Here is a 17,621-nt window from a genome sequence, read left to right as displayed (position 1 = left end):
GTTTCTATTTGTTTGAGTTTCATTTTATATTAAAAGGTGGAGACTTATCAGTTGATTTTTATGAAAGACTGATTAATTTTCGTCAACTTCTCACATGCAAACCCGTTGAGTACATCATAAATGTGTATATATATATATAAGATAAGGCAATAGTTTATTTATTATTGGAGAAATGATTAGAATATAACAACGTTGTTCATACATGTTTTGGATCGCTAAATTTTAAATTAAACTATTTCAAAGTCATTTTTATTATTTTGAATTAAACTATTTCAAGGTCATTTTTATTATTTATGACACGTTTGTTAGAATATGATATAATATTTGAAATGACAGAACTTTCAAGACCGCCGCTGGGAGGCGATGTCTGGTCTTGCGGTGCACTCACTCTCGTTACGAGAATGAAATGAGGCCCTAGCTCAACTCGAGACCAAGACTCCTTACAACTCGTACCAGGTTGGTCTAGTAATTAGGGTTAGACATATATTTTTCTTTAAAATAGATTATTCACCATTGAAATGAACCTATAAAGCTTATACAATAAATCGAGACTCCTTAAAGTGTGTGAAACTAACTTATAAAGGGACTAAAAAAAATTGCAATCTTGATCACCTTTTCGTACAAAAAAAAATTGCAATCTAGCCCTTGCAATTTTCAATTGTCTATTTGGCACCTCCCCTAGTTAGTTCTTAAAAGTAGTTGTTGAGTTGTTGGTATGTAAAAGCCACCCCCCTTCATGCTTGCTATTATCTATTAGTTTATCTATACACTAATAATTAATGAACTAGTTATGGCCCATTTTCTAGTTAGTAGTTACTAGTACTAAGCTCATAATTAAAAGTGGTTCCTTTATTAAGTAATAAATTTATGACACCACTAATTCTACTATTCATTCATTTGTCTTGTTATTTGTTTTTTCAATAGTGTTATATAAAAAGATGAAAACAAAGTTTTAAAACTAAAAGAAATTGATTTAGTTGAAAAATATGAAAACCATAGTAATAGAAATTTATAATAAAGAAAAGAGATTAAATGACTCAAAATATTGTGATGAAATGAGATTTTAGGTCAACGGTCCAATTATATCATTAGTCGTTAAAATTACAATCTTAGCTCTTGGGAGTTCACTCTTTTGTAATTGCTATTTGATTACATTTGATTGAACTTCAGCTCGGTTGATCTTACAATGGCTACTCAAGCTTCAAATCACCCGGAATCCATTTACGACTTCACCGTCAAAGTTTGTTCTCGTTCTTTAATTCTTCATTTTTTGTCTGTTCCGTCACATTTTCCCTCTCTCTCTCTCTCTGCTTATAGTTCGATTGTTTCGACAAAACTTCATTGTATTTCATATGAACTCATGGATTATTCAAATTAACGATTCTCGGAACTTGTCTGTGGCTGAAACCATTCTAAACAAGTGTGTTTTAGGGACTTATTTGATTTTAGTTTTGATGTGTTATTTGATTATCGAAGAGTCCAGGGGATTGTGTGGGAATTGTGGTGAAGACCAGGGCTGAATTTGTGAATTTCTCTTCTATATGAATGAAAGGTTTCTTTTTTTTTTTTTTTGGGGGGGGGGGGGGGGGGGGGGGGGGGGGGTTAATTGTCGTTTTGATTTGTTTCAGTTTGCTGGTAATTCTAGAAAAGCTTTACTGCTTCTTAGGCCTTTGTGCTTTATTAGTAGGAAAAGATTTACTGTTGTTGATCTTAGGATGAATTTTAGGACTACTTTCTGGTATCGATTCAAATTCATATGGCGTTTGCGTTTGCGTTGGGTCTCTCCTTTCATGTGCAGGATGCTATGGGAAATGATATCAATCTTAGTATATTCAAGGGGAAAGTCTTACTCATTGTTAACGTTGCTTCCAGATGGTACATTCTTTTTCTTTCGCTTTCAATGTTTGCACCCATATGATCTTTAATTTGCAACAGTTCTGTTGTTCTTTCATTGGGCTCTACAAATAGTAATTCTATGAGTTAAAATCACTAGAAATCGCTGTTAAAGTCATTTTTAATTATTGAAAACCAATTTGATGGTATGAAAAATGCATTTAAAAGTGTAAAATTAAATATTAAATTTTTTTAGTGATAAAGTTTTGCTTCTAAATGATTTTGGAAATGAAAAAAGTGAACATCCCTTAAACATGCACTAGCATAGTTTAAAGTTAATGTGAATGACTGAAACTCCGTTGCTCCCATTGTTTGCCGCACTTCACTGATCGTTTTGACTGTTTTTGACATTATTTTTATGCCTTGCAACAGTGGGATGACAAATTCAAACTATGTGGAGTTGAACCAACTATACGAGAAATACAAAGAACACGGTTAACTTTTATCACTCTCTTGTTGAAAATCATATGAATCGCTTATTTAATATATTCTTAATGGTTTTCTTCCTTTAATTGAAGAATTCTCTGTAGAATCACCGACGGATTTAGTATAGGCCCAAAGGGGCTTCCCTCAACTTTATTGTCTTTATGTAACATGTATAAACAAAACTAATTGATGTTTATTATTTGTAGGCAGTTTAGTGGTAACTATGCTTGTTTTAATAAATTTTCTAGATTCGCCACTGTGTAGAATCCTGTTCTTCTACTTTTTTTCTTCTTTCTTTTTGTTGTCTAACGGAGAAGGAAGCTAGAGAGTTCGGGTATTGGATAACGTATCTGTGCTTAATACTCCAACACTTGTTAATTTTAGTTGAACAAATTGAATGAGTGTCTCGTATTGGTCACGAGCTGAACACTTGGCACAATAAACCTGTGTCAGGTTCTTATGAGTATTTTGAGGGTGAAATATATACAGACGCATGAGCAAACTTAGACATGAGTGTCTATGTTTATGTTTTCTTAAGCTGTAAAACATTGACAAATCAACAGCTTCTTAAAGCTTTTCGCCCCTTATGAGATACTTCTTAGAACTCTCTTGCCATAGGAGTTATTTTTACTACCTGGTGTCTAGCATTAGCATGTTTGACCATTTGCTTCATGTGGAGTAAACAATTCTTAACAAGAATGATGGCTTCTAGTTTTTTAACTCTCTTTCATTGAAGTTACTGCAGGTTTGGAGGTTCTGGCATTTCCATGTAATCAGTTTGGTGACGAGGAACCAGGAAGTAACGATGAGATCAAAGATTTTGTCTGCAGTCGTTTCAAATCAGAATTTCCAATTTTTGACAAGGCAAGTCTAATGTTATTGTGTTTGTGTGTGCATCTCCCAAAGTATGCTTCATTTTACTTTAAACCATTAAAAACCTCTTATTTTCTCTCTACAAGATTGAAGTAAATGGAAACAATTCTGCTCCACTCTACAAATTCCTAAAACTGGGTAAATGGGGGATATTTGGGGACGATATACAGTGGAATTTTGCCAAATTTCTCATTGATAAGAATGGGAATGTGGTTGATCGTTATTACCCAACAACGCCACCTCTCAGCATAGAGGTAAACCAGCCTCCCCTTTTACTGTTTTTATCAAACAAGAGCATGCTCATAATTTAAACCACTTGATTTTGCTGCAGCATGATATCAAGAAGCTATTAGGTATCTCATGAGCAATGGAACGTCCAAGTGCTCGATGATGATCAGTCTCAACATGAATTTGCAATGGGCTTTTGATGGTTGGTTACAACATTGTTGAATTTTGAGTTAAGAACTTAACAGTGTATGGTTGGAATGATGTAATTCCAAGATTCATGAATATTATTGAAGATCATATATGATTGATCTGAAATCTATAGAATTCCACATAAACATATTGAATGGATCAAAGTACAAGTCTTTTGAACAAAATTCTAATTCCTATTCCATTCCAGTTCTGTTTCTAACCAACACCACCATATAATCCTTTTCATCTCAAGCAGAAGCCCTTGAAAAGGAAATTGAAATGAGATACTCTGATATACGACTTAAAATTACATCTTAGAACACAACATAATGTCCTATGAATCCCTAATATATATTTTCATTAGATGGAAAATTCCTGCTTAGACAAACATGCATCTTCCTCCTGCTACAGCTGCCCAACAATCTTACCCTCCAAAATACCAAAAACTCTGTCCAATAAATTCAACATTGACTTGAGAAACTTGAAATGAGGTCTCTTGCTACATAACATATGTTAGCATCAATCTGTTAACCGCTGCGAAAGTAGTCGACTCTGTAAAAGGTACAGTTCTCACAAGGTTTTGTTTCATTTACAACAACACATATGTACAAAATCAACATGTGTCTGTTGCAACATATTCATCATCCTCGCGTCAAGTCAATTCCAGTACGAGGGTTTCTCACATCGACCGAACGGGAACCGGGCCAAACACCCATTGAAGATGGATTGTAGGTTTGAGTAGATGGGGCACTCGTGGGCGAAACCAAATTATCGTGGTGCTCATGTCCAGAACCATCATTGCTTTTCGGACCAGCCACCTGCTTGTTTTTTATCTTTGGACCATAAACAAAACTACATACAACTACCTGCAAGAGAACAAGTTTGATAACTAAAGATAATTTCTGAAGAGGTCTTCTCATCTATCAAAACAATGGAAAGAAGTAAACATTCGAGTATTCTCCATCATTTGAATTCAACCGGTGTAAACTCTTATCAAGCTAAACTATAGTAACGTATAATTCAGTTTGCCTACAAGGCCATATTGCCTTCGTAATTCAATAAGATTGTACCTGAACAGGGCCAGCTGCCGTAAGAACAGCAACACCGCCACCAATAACATGACCATCAGGACTGGCAAGGGAAACACTAATACCACCCGTCCTACTTCGAGGACCGCCATCTTCAGCGACCAAGTAAGAACCAGATAAGCACAATATCTGGAAATGACCCTGCAATATTCAAACATATTTTATAACAATGAAAAGTAATATGGCATGATCTCATCTAACCAGAAAATATCCATTGTTCTGTGAACAGCTTTATTGCATTATTCTATGAAGTCATATTTAAAAGTGAATCCAAATCCAATTCAATTTATTTAGGGTTCACAAAGTAAGTTTTGTGTGCTTTCGTATATATAATAACATTTGGCAGTAATCGATGTACTATGGACACTCATCTTGTTTTTAACAATCATTCTACCTAATTGTAATGAGAAAATGTGGCTGTGTACTTGTAGCACTCATCTTGTTTCTGACAATCATTCTACCCAATTGTATTCTCCTATGCTTGTGAACATGAGAAAATCTAGCTGTGATCTTATAGCACAACTTAAGGAGATGGGCAGGGAAACATTTAAAGTCTTAAGAGGTTGGTTTTTTCGAGAAATAATTTGATGTAATGAATAATTGAAAGTTCCAACGATCTCAAGTTTTTTAGGATGGAGACTTTGATCAAAGTACTTCGGGAGTTGATAAATAAGAGCCAGGGTGGGAAGCAAAAATGGCAGAATCAGCCCTCAAAATGGAGTCTAATGAAAGATGGAGCCCAAGGTGAGTGAGGTGAAGGAGATTTTTGCAACTTCTATAGAACTGTGAATATTTTATAGTACAAATAATTTGGGAATTTGAACTTCTGGCTTTAAGAGAAAGGAATCAGAGTACATGACAGCTAACACACTCAAGTTGGCTATAAAATTACGAATGTTAAGAGGAAGAAACAAAAGAGTGTAATGTAACCAATCTCTTTGATAAGGACAATGAGAGGAGGAGCATTCTTTCTTCCTCCAATTTTTTCTATGCTTCTAGTCCTCACCTTTCTACCTAGGAAATATCTATTGGCCATTAGTTTCTGCTAGAGATAAGAAGGTTCTCTATTGGTCAATTTTTTTATGCTAAAGATAAGAAGTGGTGTTAAAGATGGCTTTCAGTTTGGAGAATGTTAGGAATGCTATTGTTTGTGTTAAGGAGGAATAATTCCTAAGCTCACTTGACAGTGCCAGCCTTTTTCTCCAAGATAATTAGATAATGTCAAGGAGTACATAACAGAAACCGTATCCTATGTGGCTCCCTGCCTTGCTAGAATATATTGCCTCCTTTGCAGATTAAGAAAAACAACAAATGCACAAAAGTATTAGGTTGCCTCACCACTTTTAGTAACCCTCCATTTCGGCTTAGAAATCCGCCACTTTGTTATCCACAATTGTGTACCTCTATAACAAACAATTGGCTAAATATGGGGCTGCTAAGGGCATGAGCCTTGCAAAGCTAAATGTTTTAAGGTGAATGATTGAGATGTTTTCTTCCATGAAACAAAAAATTAGCCCAACAAAAGGATCCCACAAACTATATGGGACTCCAATCGAAAAGAATTTAGCCCACATGATGGAAACAAAATAAATTCGATATAGAAGTCCAAACAAACGTGCTAAACCTAACCTACTCGACTCCCAAACCTCCCCCGAGGATTATGTTATTCCACTCGAACCAAATACTGTATTTTTTTTTTTTTTTTTTTGTTCCTCTCCAACCAAATAATGTAGAAGGAAAAGCACACCTGCCACAGGAATCAGCCCTTTTTCCTCACTGGAAGGTCCACCAAAACATCCTCCAACATCTCCCCCTAAGCATTGTTACTTCAAAATTGACCCCAAAACAAGTTTTAAAAATTGATGAGCTATATTGATTGGTTTGTATAACAAAAAAAAAAAAATTCCTTTGAGCTTGTTCTCATTACTCCAAAGGTTGAAAATTATACTGAGCCTGTAAATTTCTCTTCTGCAACCTTGTTACTTCACAACACTCAATATGAGCCCCTTTTCTCCTTAAAGCCCTAGCAGGCCAAAATATTGAAGATAACCATTTTTTTAAAGAATGAAACCCACTGACTTTATCCAGAGCAATTGTTAGTGCTTTGGCTCAGTGCTAGCATTGAGCATGTGGTTCACATTCTTCGAGGTATCCAATCATCCAGAAGAATTGAGAGAGATTCTTCAAGGTATCTAGTCCAAATTTATCTTTTTATGAGAAACTAATGAACCAATAGGGAGGAAACTTACAGACAGTCAAAGAATGTTTGCTTTCTTTGTAAGAAAACTCTAATAGGAAGATCAGAAAACCATCTACTGAACTATAGACTACAGCATTTCAAAGCTTTTTCAGATCAATGACACACTGAACTTGAATACACACAGTTAAAGAACAAATGACTGATTTTCTTCAGGGACTTTTTGCAATGAGAACTGGTATATAAAACAAGTTATCAACCAACTAAAACTCCTAATGTTGGTCACCCATTTACTGGACGCAAGAAAACCCTCTGGCTGGCAATTATTCAAGCTTTCTTTTGGTTTCTTCGGGAAGAACGAAATGAGCATCTCTTGAAAACCATTTTTCTAGTTTTGATCTTTTTCTTGATTTGATTATTTCTACAGCATGGTACTGGTGCAAAAGTGAGCACCCTTTTAAGCTCTCAAGTTTTTCTTATCTTGTCCCTCGTTGGCATCTTTTTCTATAATCACCTATGGGTGTTTGGTCTTTGCCCCTTATTTCATTCTATCAATGAAATGTTTCCTTTAAGAAAAAACTAACTAAAACTACTAAGATTTTGAAAGAGAAGGCAAGTTAGCTGACAAAAATATCAAAATTTTGAGGAACTTGTATCGTACTTGGACACTTGAAAGAAGATTGATTTGAAGGATACAGAATACCCTAGATAGTATTGGATTTCATTTTGGCACAAAAAATTCTTTCTGTGGTTAAAGCTTATTCAAACACAAGTTGAATCAAGTTCATGGTAGATTGAAGATACATCACAAAACTATAGTGGCTTTTTTGGGGATCATTTTCAAAAGCCAACTGAGCACAAAGGTAATGTATTGGTGAGGTCACAAGCAAATATTATGTACAAAAAAAAATAAGTATTCTCAAATTCATACCTTCTAATAAAAAATTTCAAGGACCATATATTGTCAAACAGAGAGGCAGAGAAATCAAAGTGTGATTTTTCATGAAGAGAATATGCAATTTCAATTTTAAAAAAATTATTCAACCTCATATGTGACGCTCACGCCAGTAGATGCAGGCTGACGTAGTGTTACGGAAGAAACAGTGCCATTGCCAGACAAGACACAAACAGCCCTTGGCCTCTGTTGTGCGAATGACAATACTTTTGCTACAATGTCCTGAAAACAAAGGTTTAGGTTCAAATACTTTAGTTTCCTTTCTTTTTCTAGAGTGGAGGAGGGGGAAAGAGAGAAAGCAACTCAAGCTTTCATTCGTAGTGTTCCCTCCTTTAAATATCACAACCTCAAGAAACCAAGAAAACAAAAATAAGGTTTACTTTAACATGGAAGAGTAACCATTTTCAGCCATCTTCAAGGCTCCATATTTCAAGGGACTCAAAAGTACAATGAAACTATGCCTTGCCAACCAGATTGATTAATCCACAAGATCATGTGTATAAAATAACTGTTCAAGTAAAGGCTATCACCGAACTCATATTTCACTTAAAATTGGTTGTTTAAAAAATTAAAAGCACATAGGAGTAGCATACTTCTCCAGCTCCGACGTGAATAACATGTGGGGCAAAGGCTAGTCCAGCCGAATTGTTCATCCAATCACCTGAGAAAGGGATAACATCCATATCCAGAATTTAAACACAGGAGTGCATATAAAATGAACTCAACATTAAAGAAGGAAATAACAAGACAACATAGGAGAATAAATGCAGTCACTAAATTTCCCATTGTAGACAACACAAACACATAGCATGGAACTGTGTTGAAGTGAATAATCATGGCCATGATCTTTCTCCTCACGTGATAACATGTTTAAGAGACAATAATAAACTTTATGGCAAGCCAATAAACTAAAAACCAAGAACCAAAAACGCATGAGGACTTATTTTAAACAAAGGTCAAGATGTGACAGATAAAATTCTCAACAGGTTGATCAAACACAAACATAAAGACCAAATAGAACAAGAAAGTAAAAAGTACCAAGGAGAGCTAATTGTTGTTTCCTCCCAGAACCAGGTGGCCGCCCCCGACGTCGTCTGGGGGTGGACGAATTCGAACCTGGAGTGAGCTTAGAACCAGCAGACATGGGAGACAAACCCAACGAGACCTGCCCATCTGGGGCATATTTCCGGGGTCTCCCTCTCTTCTTCTTTACAGGTTCACTAGAGTTCACTCCAGCTGAGACATTGATACCCATCCCACGAAGATAGTTCGAATGTGATGGCTCAACAGTATACGTTGATCCAACTGAGTTGCCTCTGAGATTTGAGTGAGACAAAACACCCTGGTTAGCCATCGGCCGGAATACAGGGGAGGCATGTGATCCAGCCGTAGGAAGCCCCGATCCAGAGCCACCAACCCCTCCTCCCCTATGTATGTAATAAGAAGCAGAGCCACCAGACAATGCCATGCCTTCCCTCCCATCCATTCATTTACTTGCAAGAATAGACTCACTAAACAAAGTCTAGTGTGGTTCTTAACAACCAAAAAACAACTTTTTTACAAAACTGGCGTTTTCAGATAACTTCAAACCCCAAATCTCTAACCATAACAGAACAGAGTAGATTCCCAGTAAAAAATTTCAAGACCCAACAGGCATTTTCTGATAAAAATTTGTTTTTACACGACGTCCTCGTTAGAAGTTGAAGAGAACATGTGAAGAAAAATGTCAAAACTTTCAAACTACCAAACGAAAAGAAGCAACAGAAAGGGAGGGGGGGGAAAAAAAACGAAGCCGCTAGTATCCCTCTTCCAAAGAACACAAACAAAAGAATCAAAATAAAGGGTTTAGCAAGGGTTTAACAAGAGATGGAGAAAAGCAAAACCCAGAACTAAATTTCAACTTAAAGTGAAAAAAAAAATAAAGAAAAACCAAAAAATGAAGCTGAAACTAAAAATGGGTTTCACCCCAACAAAAGAAAGCAGTGTTGAGAAATGTCAGTGAAGTGAGAAATGCAGAGAAATTAGAAGGAAAATCAGAGATAGGTGCAAAAAGTGTAGAGATTGAAGGAGGGTGAGAACGAAAAAGAAGAAGAGTGTGAAAGAAAAATCAAACCCTAGATTCAAAATCTAGGGTTTTGACAAGAAAAATGCAGGAGGGGGGGGTGGGAAAAGAAGAGAGGAAAAGGGAAACAAAGAAAAGACAAAGAAGGGGGGGTGGGGAGGGCTGGAATGGGAGGAAAATGAATAGAAAAATTTGAGCTTTTGAATTAAAGTTGAATATTGCCTATGTGTACAACAGTACAAGTGTGAGTGAACTGTGTAAGTATGAAGTGAGAGAGAGAGAGAGAGTAAAGCCATTGTCTTTATCAATTTTTTTCCTCTTTTTCCTTTATTTATTATTTATTATTTATTTTTCTCTCTCTCTCTTTTCTACTAATCTTAAAGTTAAAATATCAGTTTAGTTTGTCCATTTCACTTTTTGTTCTTCAATTTTAGTTTTCTTATATAAAACAAAATCTTAAATTTACTTCCAAGTTTATTTTCCTTCTCGTAATCTTAAAATATTAAAATTTACTGCAATTTTTGGATCAAAACGGTCACTTTTCTTAAATTTTAGGACCAAATCGAACTAAAGTTAAAAATACAACGATTAAAATAAACTTTTCAAAAAGACAAAATCCAAAATAGTAAGTGGACCATAATTTTAATACACGATGCCAAATTTATCATAAATAATGTTATAGATAAATAAATTTTAAAAATCAACAAAAACTATCATTGTATTTATTCAAAACCTCAGGATTAAAATTAAACATAAATTTGATTAAAAAGATGAATATTATTTGGTAATAATGAACAGAATTAGAAAATAGTGATGTTGGGGGTAGGGAGTGAGTGTAAGAAATGTAGAAATGTAGGGTTCAAAAAAGAGAGAGGAAGGAAAGGGTAAATGGGAATTGGGAGAGAGACATTGTTGGGTCCACCAAATTACCAAATCCATTGGTTGTACTTATCAGTCTCTATTTCTTTTCTCTTTTTTCTTTTTCCTTTTTCCTTTTCTTTTTCTCTTTTTAGAAAAAATTCAATTTTACACTAAATTTGTTAACTTATATCACTTTTAACTTTATATTTTTTTCTTTTCTCAAATTACACCAAAGCGCAAATAATTCAAGCATATACATAGATACTGTTCATACTATCAACTTTTACGTTAGAGGTTTTATTCTTTCGTTATACGCTTTATTTAGATATCTTTGTTCAAAATACAATATATAACGTTTTTTTAGGGTAATAAGTTTTGTTCGGTTGAAATCAATAAATTCTAGCAAATTTATTCGAATGTTAATTTTGTGCTAAATAAATTAATTTTATAACACTTTTGGTTAAATTAGCAAAATAAAATGAACGAGGCATGGAACTTTCAACCCTTATATAAGTCTAGGGTTTAGTTCAATGAGACTAAAAAGTTTAGAGTCGAAATTGATACAACTGAATCTAATCTGCTTGAACATTTGTATAAATTTAGTATTTAGTTTAATTGAATTAATAATTCATAGTCGAAATTGATACAATTTAACCTAACCTAACCTAATTGTTCAAGCTTGGTTTTTCAATATTCTTTTGCATTAAAAGAAAAGAAAAGAAAAGAGCCAAGTTTGTTACCTTGTTTGGCTATTTTACCTTGTAGTGTTATAAATAAATGCTTTTGATGGTTTAGCTTTACATTGCATTTGGTTTTGGTATGACCATTCTCATGAAAAATAAGTTTGGACTTTGGTTGGGCAAAAAAAAGGGAGGGAAAGAAGAAAGTGATTATAGTTTTAGCCTTCAATATTCCCTCCTCCTTATACCACATTGGATTTCATGGAGGTTGCAATGAATACAAAAATAAATTACGATTATACGTTACAACATATTTCAATCGAGTCTCCCTATTTTAAATTTTTATATTTGAATTTTCATTTTTATATTTAAAAAAGTGGATGCACGTGAGATAGGAGTGCGTTTCGTTCATCTTATTGAATTGTTTAACCATAATTTGTGATGCATGAAGATGTGTCCATTTTGAAAATTAGTATTACTCTAAAATAAATTATTTGAGAGTTTTTTTTTTTTTTTTAGAAACTTGGATCAGACGATAACAAAATTTAGAAAAAAAAAAACAGTTTATACAACAAGTAATTAGACATATGAGACGTCTATCAAAGAGCTATCCGCCTTTAAATTTGTTACTTTTACAATTTAGAAAATATAGTGACGTGGACCCTATTATTATCAATTTTTTTGTTATTTTTACCAACGCCACCTTTTTTTCCCGGATAGAATTTGACACAGTTTTAGTGCATTTAGCAAGACTTTAAATGTATTTTGTAAATCGTCTCCATCTTTCTGTTTTTCCTACATGTACAAATACAAGTGAATTTTCTTCTTTCCTACATGTACAAATACAAGTGAATTTTCATCGGAAGAATTATTCTAAGTGATAAAACTGTTAACAATATTTACAAACTATAACAAAATTTCAAAATTTATCTACAATAGAGATTGATAAAAGACAGATTTTGATTAATTGTACTATATTTGCAAGTTTTCATTTTCATAATTTATTACAACGAAAAAGATTTTTTTGGAACAATTTGAAAGTTCAAGATATTGTTTTTTTTGGAACAAATTTCAAAATTCAAAAGTAAAAAAAAGTAACTTTTCAAAGTATAGAAACACATAATTGAAACCTACTTCAAAGTTTAGAGATACTTTTTAGAATAAAATTCAAAATTCAGAGTAAAAACCTTCTTTTTCTGTTAATAACCTTAGTTAAAATTTACCTCAAAATTCAAGGTATTTCTTAGAATAAATTTCAAAATTCAATGACCAAGAAAAACAAAATTAAATGGCATATAATTTAAGAAAATTAGTGTAAATTAGATTGTTGAAAATATTTAAAAAACATAATAAAATTTTATAATATATTAATTATTTTGTAAATATTTTAAATAATCTAGTTATATTTAAAAATGATGCTTTATTAAATTAGTTAAATTAGTAAAATAGAACTAACGTAACTAACTATTTTATTAAATTGGTGAAATAGAACCAACGTAACTCATTAACTATAAATAATCAATATGCCCTCGATAGTTTACCGACCCAAAGTCAGTCAATGGCAAGAGCTTTGAAATTGATTTTCCAACAAAATCTTCACCAAATCCATTAGGGTTGATCAAATGTTCAAACATACCTTGACCAATCTAGTAAATGTTCAAACAGAGCTCGACTGTCGAGGAACAAAAGTCAATCAGTCAGTTTTATTCTTTAAAATATTTTATACAAAATCTTATTTGGATTTTTTCCGAGACGCCGAGCAACAATTTTTTTCTCCTACCAATCACCTTTGGTTCGATTGGTCACTTCAATTTTTCGGTCTATCATTTTACCATTAACAAGAACAATTAAGGGCCACACTTTATATTTAGACATAAACAAAACTCAATTGACATAAGATATGTCATCAATCAATTATCCATTCAAATGGCCACCAACGTATCATTGAATAAGCACACCCACGAGCATAAAAACAATCGAAGCCATTTTTAAAATAAAAGAGGTTGATTTGTAATATAGACAAACTATATTGAACAGTTGTTGTCATTAGTAATAATTTAGTAATAAACAAAAATGGAAACAAGCACTTGATGGAATTCACACAAGAAAAAGTCTACATAAAGAAGAACGAACCCCATTAGCTGATTAGTCGGTTGAGAGCAGATGATTCACCCTTTTAAGATGTCATTTGTCAATGCATATTCATCGCCACTTAAGAACTGAGAGCTTCAAATAAATTGTTCCATCCCCTACTAAGAAGGGAGAATCAAATGTCTGCATATAATGATCAATGTATAATGTATCAAATTATTATCAAAGGGTGGGAACAATACAAGGAAGCCTAAAATTTGAAGGCAAAGTTTAACACAAACTGTCCTTTAGAAATCACAAATATCACCGACCTAGGTAATAAAATAAAACCTTCATGGGTGATACTTAAACTTAAAACATTTGAAACGTTGAGTTAGTTATTAGTCGATACTTTATAATACTTTATATTTAGAGTGTAAATTATTTTAAGGTTAGTTAAAAAGAACCACTCTATTGTTATTCGAGACCCAAACATGGAGTGTATTATAATACACCACTCCACCCACTCAAAGTTGAGGGTCCAAACAACCCCTTAATTTTTATTTGGTATATGAATTTCAAAACTAATACTTTTAGTTCTATTTAGTCCTTAGAAATCCAAAAATGACATGTTGGATCCAGTACAAATGCAGTTTCTGACTAGTCCATGAAATATGAAATTAGTTTCTAAATGGTCTAAAATTTACATTAGAAACTAAATTTGAAAACCCAATTTTCTAGTCACGGTAAACATTTATGAACAAAAGGACATTTTTTAATTCAAAATTTTGAAATTTCAATTTGCAAAGAAAGCAACTCCGTTGACAAACAAGTACCTGATCCCATATAGTCCACCTTACTCTACGTCTCGCCCAATTCCGGTCTTCTGTTAAAATAATCCAAGTAACCCTGACATACACACCTTATTGTTAATACACTGAAGCTTCTATTGATATTTTAAGATATTATTCTTACATTGAGAAAATTGGATAATCATTTCAGCTGCCAACCTTATCAAGATGAAAGTTTAAGCAAAAGAGAGAGAGAATTCTAAATTACCTGAAGTATTCCAACAGCAGCAAATTTGTCAATTATTGTCTTTGACACAGCGGGGAGCAGGTTTAATGGCTTTATCAGTAGTTCCACATTCTGTGTATAGATAAAAGAAATCAGTAAATCACAAATATAAAATTCATTGTTGATGAAATTCAATGTAGCAGTAGCCTATGCATAAGTCAGCACCACGTAAAAGAAAATTTTATCAGGTGAAAGACAATTCAAAACATAATCACACTCATTTGACCAAGTTTGTGAATTCAACGGAGACATGGACCGAGACATTGAAAGGCATGCCACATGTCACAAGACGAACCGGAAGGGCTTGCTAAACTAGATGCAATAACCTTTGATGTAAAGCACTCATCCCAAAAAGTATACTTTACGCCTTCAAGTTTTCCAGTTTTACAAAGGTCATCAATGAAGATCTTCACTTGCATAGCCTGTACTCAGAACAATATAAGGTCAAGTACAGATAAGAGTCAATAATGATGTCTCTGAAGAGATAAAGAACGCACGTCCGGGTTGTTCCGTAGTCTATCGAAAGGGTACCCAACAATGAACCCCGCCAGGGAAAATTCAGAGATCTGAATACACAAATCAGAAACAACTGTAAATACAAACAGGATGGAGATGACTGAATGTTGCAAGAAAGAACAACATTAACAATTCACTATCATATATTGAAGTTTAAAGGCAAATACGTTGCGCAACAACACATCTCAGGAAATGAGGTAAGGAAAAAGGTAAAGTTAAAGCTATGCAACTACAAAGTAATCCTGGTGTCATCATTAATAAATCCCATTTCAACACCTAAAGTGGTACTCACCGAAAAAATTCTCCCTGAAAATTTGTGTGCACCACCCTTCAATCATTGTTTATCATTTAGGATTGCATAAAACAACATTCTACCAATCTTCATAGGAAGGAAAAAGATTGCGTGTGTGTAGAGATAGATAGATAGATATAAAGAGAGAAGAAAATCTCAAGAAAATTAAAGTTCTCCCTGCAAAATTTTGTTCAACCTTCAATCATTGTCTATCATTCAGCATTTCATCAAATATCGTTCTACAAATCTTCCTAGGAAATAGATTTTTTAAAAAAAATACTCCCTATAGATTTTTGTGGCACAACCAGTCATCGTTTATCATTCAGCATAGCATCAAATAACCTTGAACAAATCTTCACACGACGGAAAAAGATAAAAGAAAGAGAAAATAATATCTCAAGTAAATTAAAGTTCTCCCGACAAGATTTTGTGGCACCAACCTTCAATCATTGTTATCACTCAGCATTGCATCAAATTACATTCCACAAATCTTAATAGGAACGACAAAGTAAAAAGAACCAAAGTAAAAGGCCTCACCATTTTCTGAAAATCCTGAGCCATCAAATCCATTGTGGTCTTCTTCCGTAACAAAACACTGCAACAATCGACAACAACTAACACTGGTCAAGTTTGGTTAACTTCAGCTTCAGCCCCATTACTCCCAATCCCTCACACAAAATCCCATCATGAACAAAATACCTGAGAGGGCAAGCGATTTTATTATCTGGGTCAGACACGGCTAAACCAACATACTTGTCACCAACATCTAAACCAAGCAAACGGCCATGTTCAAGTGCATCTCTCTTCGTCAAATCACGAAAAAGCATCAACGGCCTCACATACTTCATCTCGTATTGCTATTTAATTCATACAAACCATTATCAGCTTCGCGCCTTTGAGGATCAAAACGTACAATCGGTTATGCACATTCAGACTCATTCGCAATCGAATGTGAGTCAAGACTCCATCAAGCCCGAATCCTTCCGAGCCCTCGATGCGATTAATTGCTCGAATAAATCAATTTTTTATTTGAGTTTGGCAATGATAGGTCCCTTACAAAACCGCTGAACTCATTAGGCCCATAATCAACCCCAAATGTCACCTAGGCCCAAATCTGGTAAGATACTTACGAATAAATTTAGATTTAAAATAATTGAGTTTTTAACCCATTATAAATATAGAAAAAACTGTCCACAGTCTTCACTAAACTATATGGCAAATATTGATTATCTATGTATAAACTTAAGCTAAATTTATAATTTCTTTTAAATAGTATTATATATTTAATTATTATTCTTAAAATTGCTATCTATTATAATTTTTATTTATTACAAACGGTTTCTATCAATTTAAACTTTGAGTTAATAGTTATATTAATTTAAGCTTAGACTTTAGAATTATATTCATCTAAACCTCAAACTAATAATTGCATTTATTTAAGTTCTAAACTTTTGCAAACGTATCAATTTAAACCCTCAATTATTTTTTACTTGGTCACCCTTATAAAAGTTGAAGATTTAATTGATACATGTGTGAAAGCTCCGAGTTTACATTTATGAAATTTTAAGGTTTAAATTGAACACATGTTAGTTTAGCATTTAAATTAATACGATTTCAAAATTAAGGACTTAAATTGATACAATTATCAGTTTAAAGTTTAAATTTATACAATTCCAAAGTTCATAGCTACAAATTGATATTTTTCTTAAAAAGCTATTTGAATATTTCTAACATACTATACAAACTCCCAGTCACTCGATTTAAGGTCGTTTATGCCTTTGAATTTTCTAAAAGAAGTTGTTGGTTTGGATTTTTTTTCCAAAACAACATCGATCAAAATGATCCTTATCTTCGAACCATAGACTTTAGTTCAGTCAAATTTGATTAATCGACTCAATTTTTCGATCTATCATACTCTAAGTTTAAATTTAGGTATCACAATTTATCTTACTTTTGTGATAAAATTTATTTTAAATAATATATTGTTTTTATTATTATGCATATTTTATGAGTATCACAATATTCAAATGTTCGAACTTTCTATTACACTTTTGCTCACTAAATCACTTGTGAATATGGTTACCACTTACCATTTCAAATTCAACCCCTCAATCCTCACCCTAGAACGGTCGAACTAAAAATGTAATTGGAATTAATCTGTTGTCAAATAATTGAAAACCTTCCTAGTTATTTTTAACTATACAAAATAAGTAC

General features: G+C 33.3%; 3 protein-coding genes across 4 annotated transcripts; 1 reads left to right on the top strand and 2 right to left on the bottom strand.

Moving 5' to 3' along the window:
• Window positions 1-1,002: 1,002 nt before the first annotated feature.
• On the top strand, window positions 1,003-3,806 carry LOC101220211 (probable glutathione peroxidase 8). The gene is made up of 6 exons (XM_004143865.3): window positions 1,003-1,240; window positions 1,799-1,875; window positions 2,266-2,327; window positions 3,065-3,183; window positions 3,279-3,446; window positions 3,524-3,806. The coding sequence occupies exons 1-6, from the start codon at window positions 1,187-1,189 to the stop codon at window positions 3,554-3,556; spliced, it is 513 nt and encodes a 170-aa protein (XP_004143913.1). The 5' UTR covers window positions 1,003-1,186; the 3' UTR covers window positions 3,557-3,806.
• LOC101219973 (AT-hook motif nuclear-localized protein 5) lies at window positions 3,725-10,076 on the bottom strand. Its single transcript, XM_004143864.3, has 5 exons — window positions 8,888-10,076; window positions 8,443-8,510; window positions 7,940-8,071; window positions 4,680-4,838; window positions 3,725-4,475 (listed from the first exon to the last, which is right to left on the bottom strand). The coding sequence occupies exons 1-5, from the start codon at window positions 9,333-9,335 to the stop codon at window positions 4,251-4,253; spliced, it is 1,032 nt and encodes a 343-aa protein (XP_004143912.1). The 5' UTR covers window positions 9,336-10,076; the 3' UTR covers window positions 3,725-4,250.
• A 3,343-nt stretch (window positions 10,077-13,419) lies between these two features.
• Window positions 13,420-16,422, bottom strand: LOC101219574 (putative pre-16S rRNA nuclease). 2 transcript variants are annotated; one of them, XM_004143863.2, is made up of 7 exons: window positions 16,107-16,422; window positions 15,945-16,002; window positions 15,097-15,165; window positions 14,926-15,021; window positions 14,582-14,671; window positions 14,359-14,431; window positions 13,420-13,726 (listed from the first exon to the last, which is right to left on the bottom strand). In XM_004143863.2, the coding sequence occupies exons 1-6, from the start codon at window positions 16,253-16,255 to the stop codon at window positions 14,384-14,386; spliced, it is 510 nt and encodes a 169-aa protein (XP_004143911.1). In that variant the 5' UTR covers window positions 16,256-16,422; the 3' UTR covers window positions 13,420-13,726; window positions 14,359-14,383. The 2 variants fall into 2 exon arrangements, with proteins under 2 accessions (XP_004143911.1, XP_011654757.1); XM_011656455.2 differs by having other exon boundaries at window positions 13,420-13,701.
• Window positions 16,423-17,621: the final 1,199 nt, after the last annotated feature.

Source organism: Cucumis sativus, chromosome 5 (genome assembly GCF_000004075.3).
Source record: "Cucumis sativus cultivar 9930 chromosome 5, Cucumber_9930_V3, whole genome shotgun sequence".
NCBI lineage: Eukaryota > Viridiplantae > Streptophyta > Magnoliopsida > Cucurbitales > Cucurbitaceae > Cucumis > Cucumis sativus.
The sequence above is the reverse complement of the archived record's forward strand: the minus strand, read 5'-3'. Positions and strand labels throughout refer to the sequence as shown.

Coding starts and splice junctions, on each gene's coding strand:
- LOC101220211 (XM_004143865.3), top strand. CDS start 1,187: ATGGCTACTCAAGCTTCAAATCACCCGGAATCCATTTACGACTTCACC. Junction 1,876..2,265: donor GTTAACGTTGCTTCCAGATG/GTACATTCTTTT, acceptor GCCTTGCAACAG/TGGGATGACAAATTCAAACT. Junction 3,447..3,523: donor CGCCACCTCTCAGCATAGAG/GTAAACCAGCCT, acceptor ATTTTGCTGCAG/CATGATATCAAGAAGCTATT.
- LOC101219973 (XM_004143864.3), bottom strand. CDS start 9,335: ATGGATGGGAGGGAAGGCATGGCATTGTCTGGTGGCTCTGCTTCTTAT. Junction 8,511..8,887: donor ACAACAATTAGCTCTCCTTG/GTACTTTTTACT, acceptor TCCCTTTCTCAG/GTGATTGGATGAACAATTCG. Junction 4,839..7,939: donor GCGTGAGCGTCACATATGAG/GTTGAATAATTT, acceptor TGAATATTGCAG/GGTCATTTCCAGATATTGTG.
- LOC101219574 (XM_004143863.2), bottom strand. CDS start 16,255: ATGAAGTATGTGAGGCCGTTGATGCTTTTTCGTGATTTGACGAAGAGA. Junction 15,166..15,944: donor CTCAGGATTTTCAGAAAATG/GTGAGGCCTTTT, acceptor TTGTGTATTCAG/ATCTCTGAATTTTCCCTGGC. Junction 14,432..14,581: donor CTGCTGTTGGAATACTTCAG/GTAATTTAGAAT, acceptor TGTGTATGTCAG/GGTTACTTGGATTATTTTAA.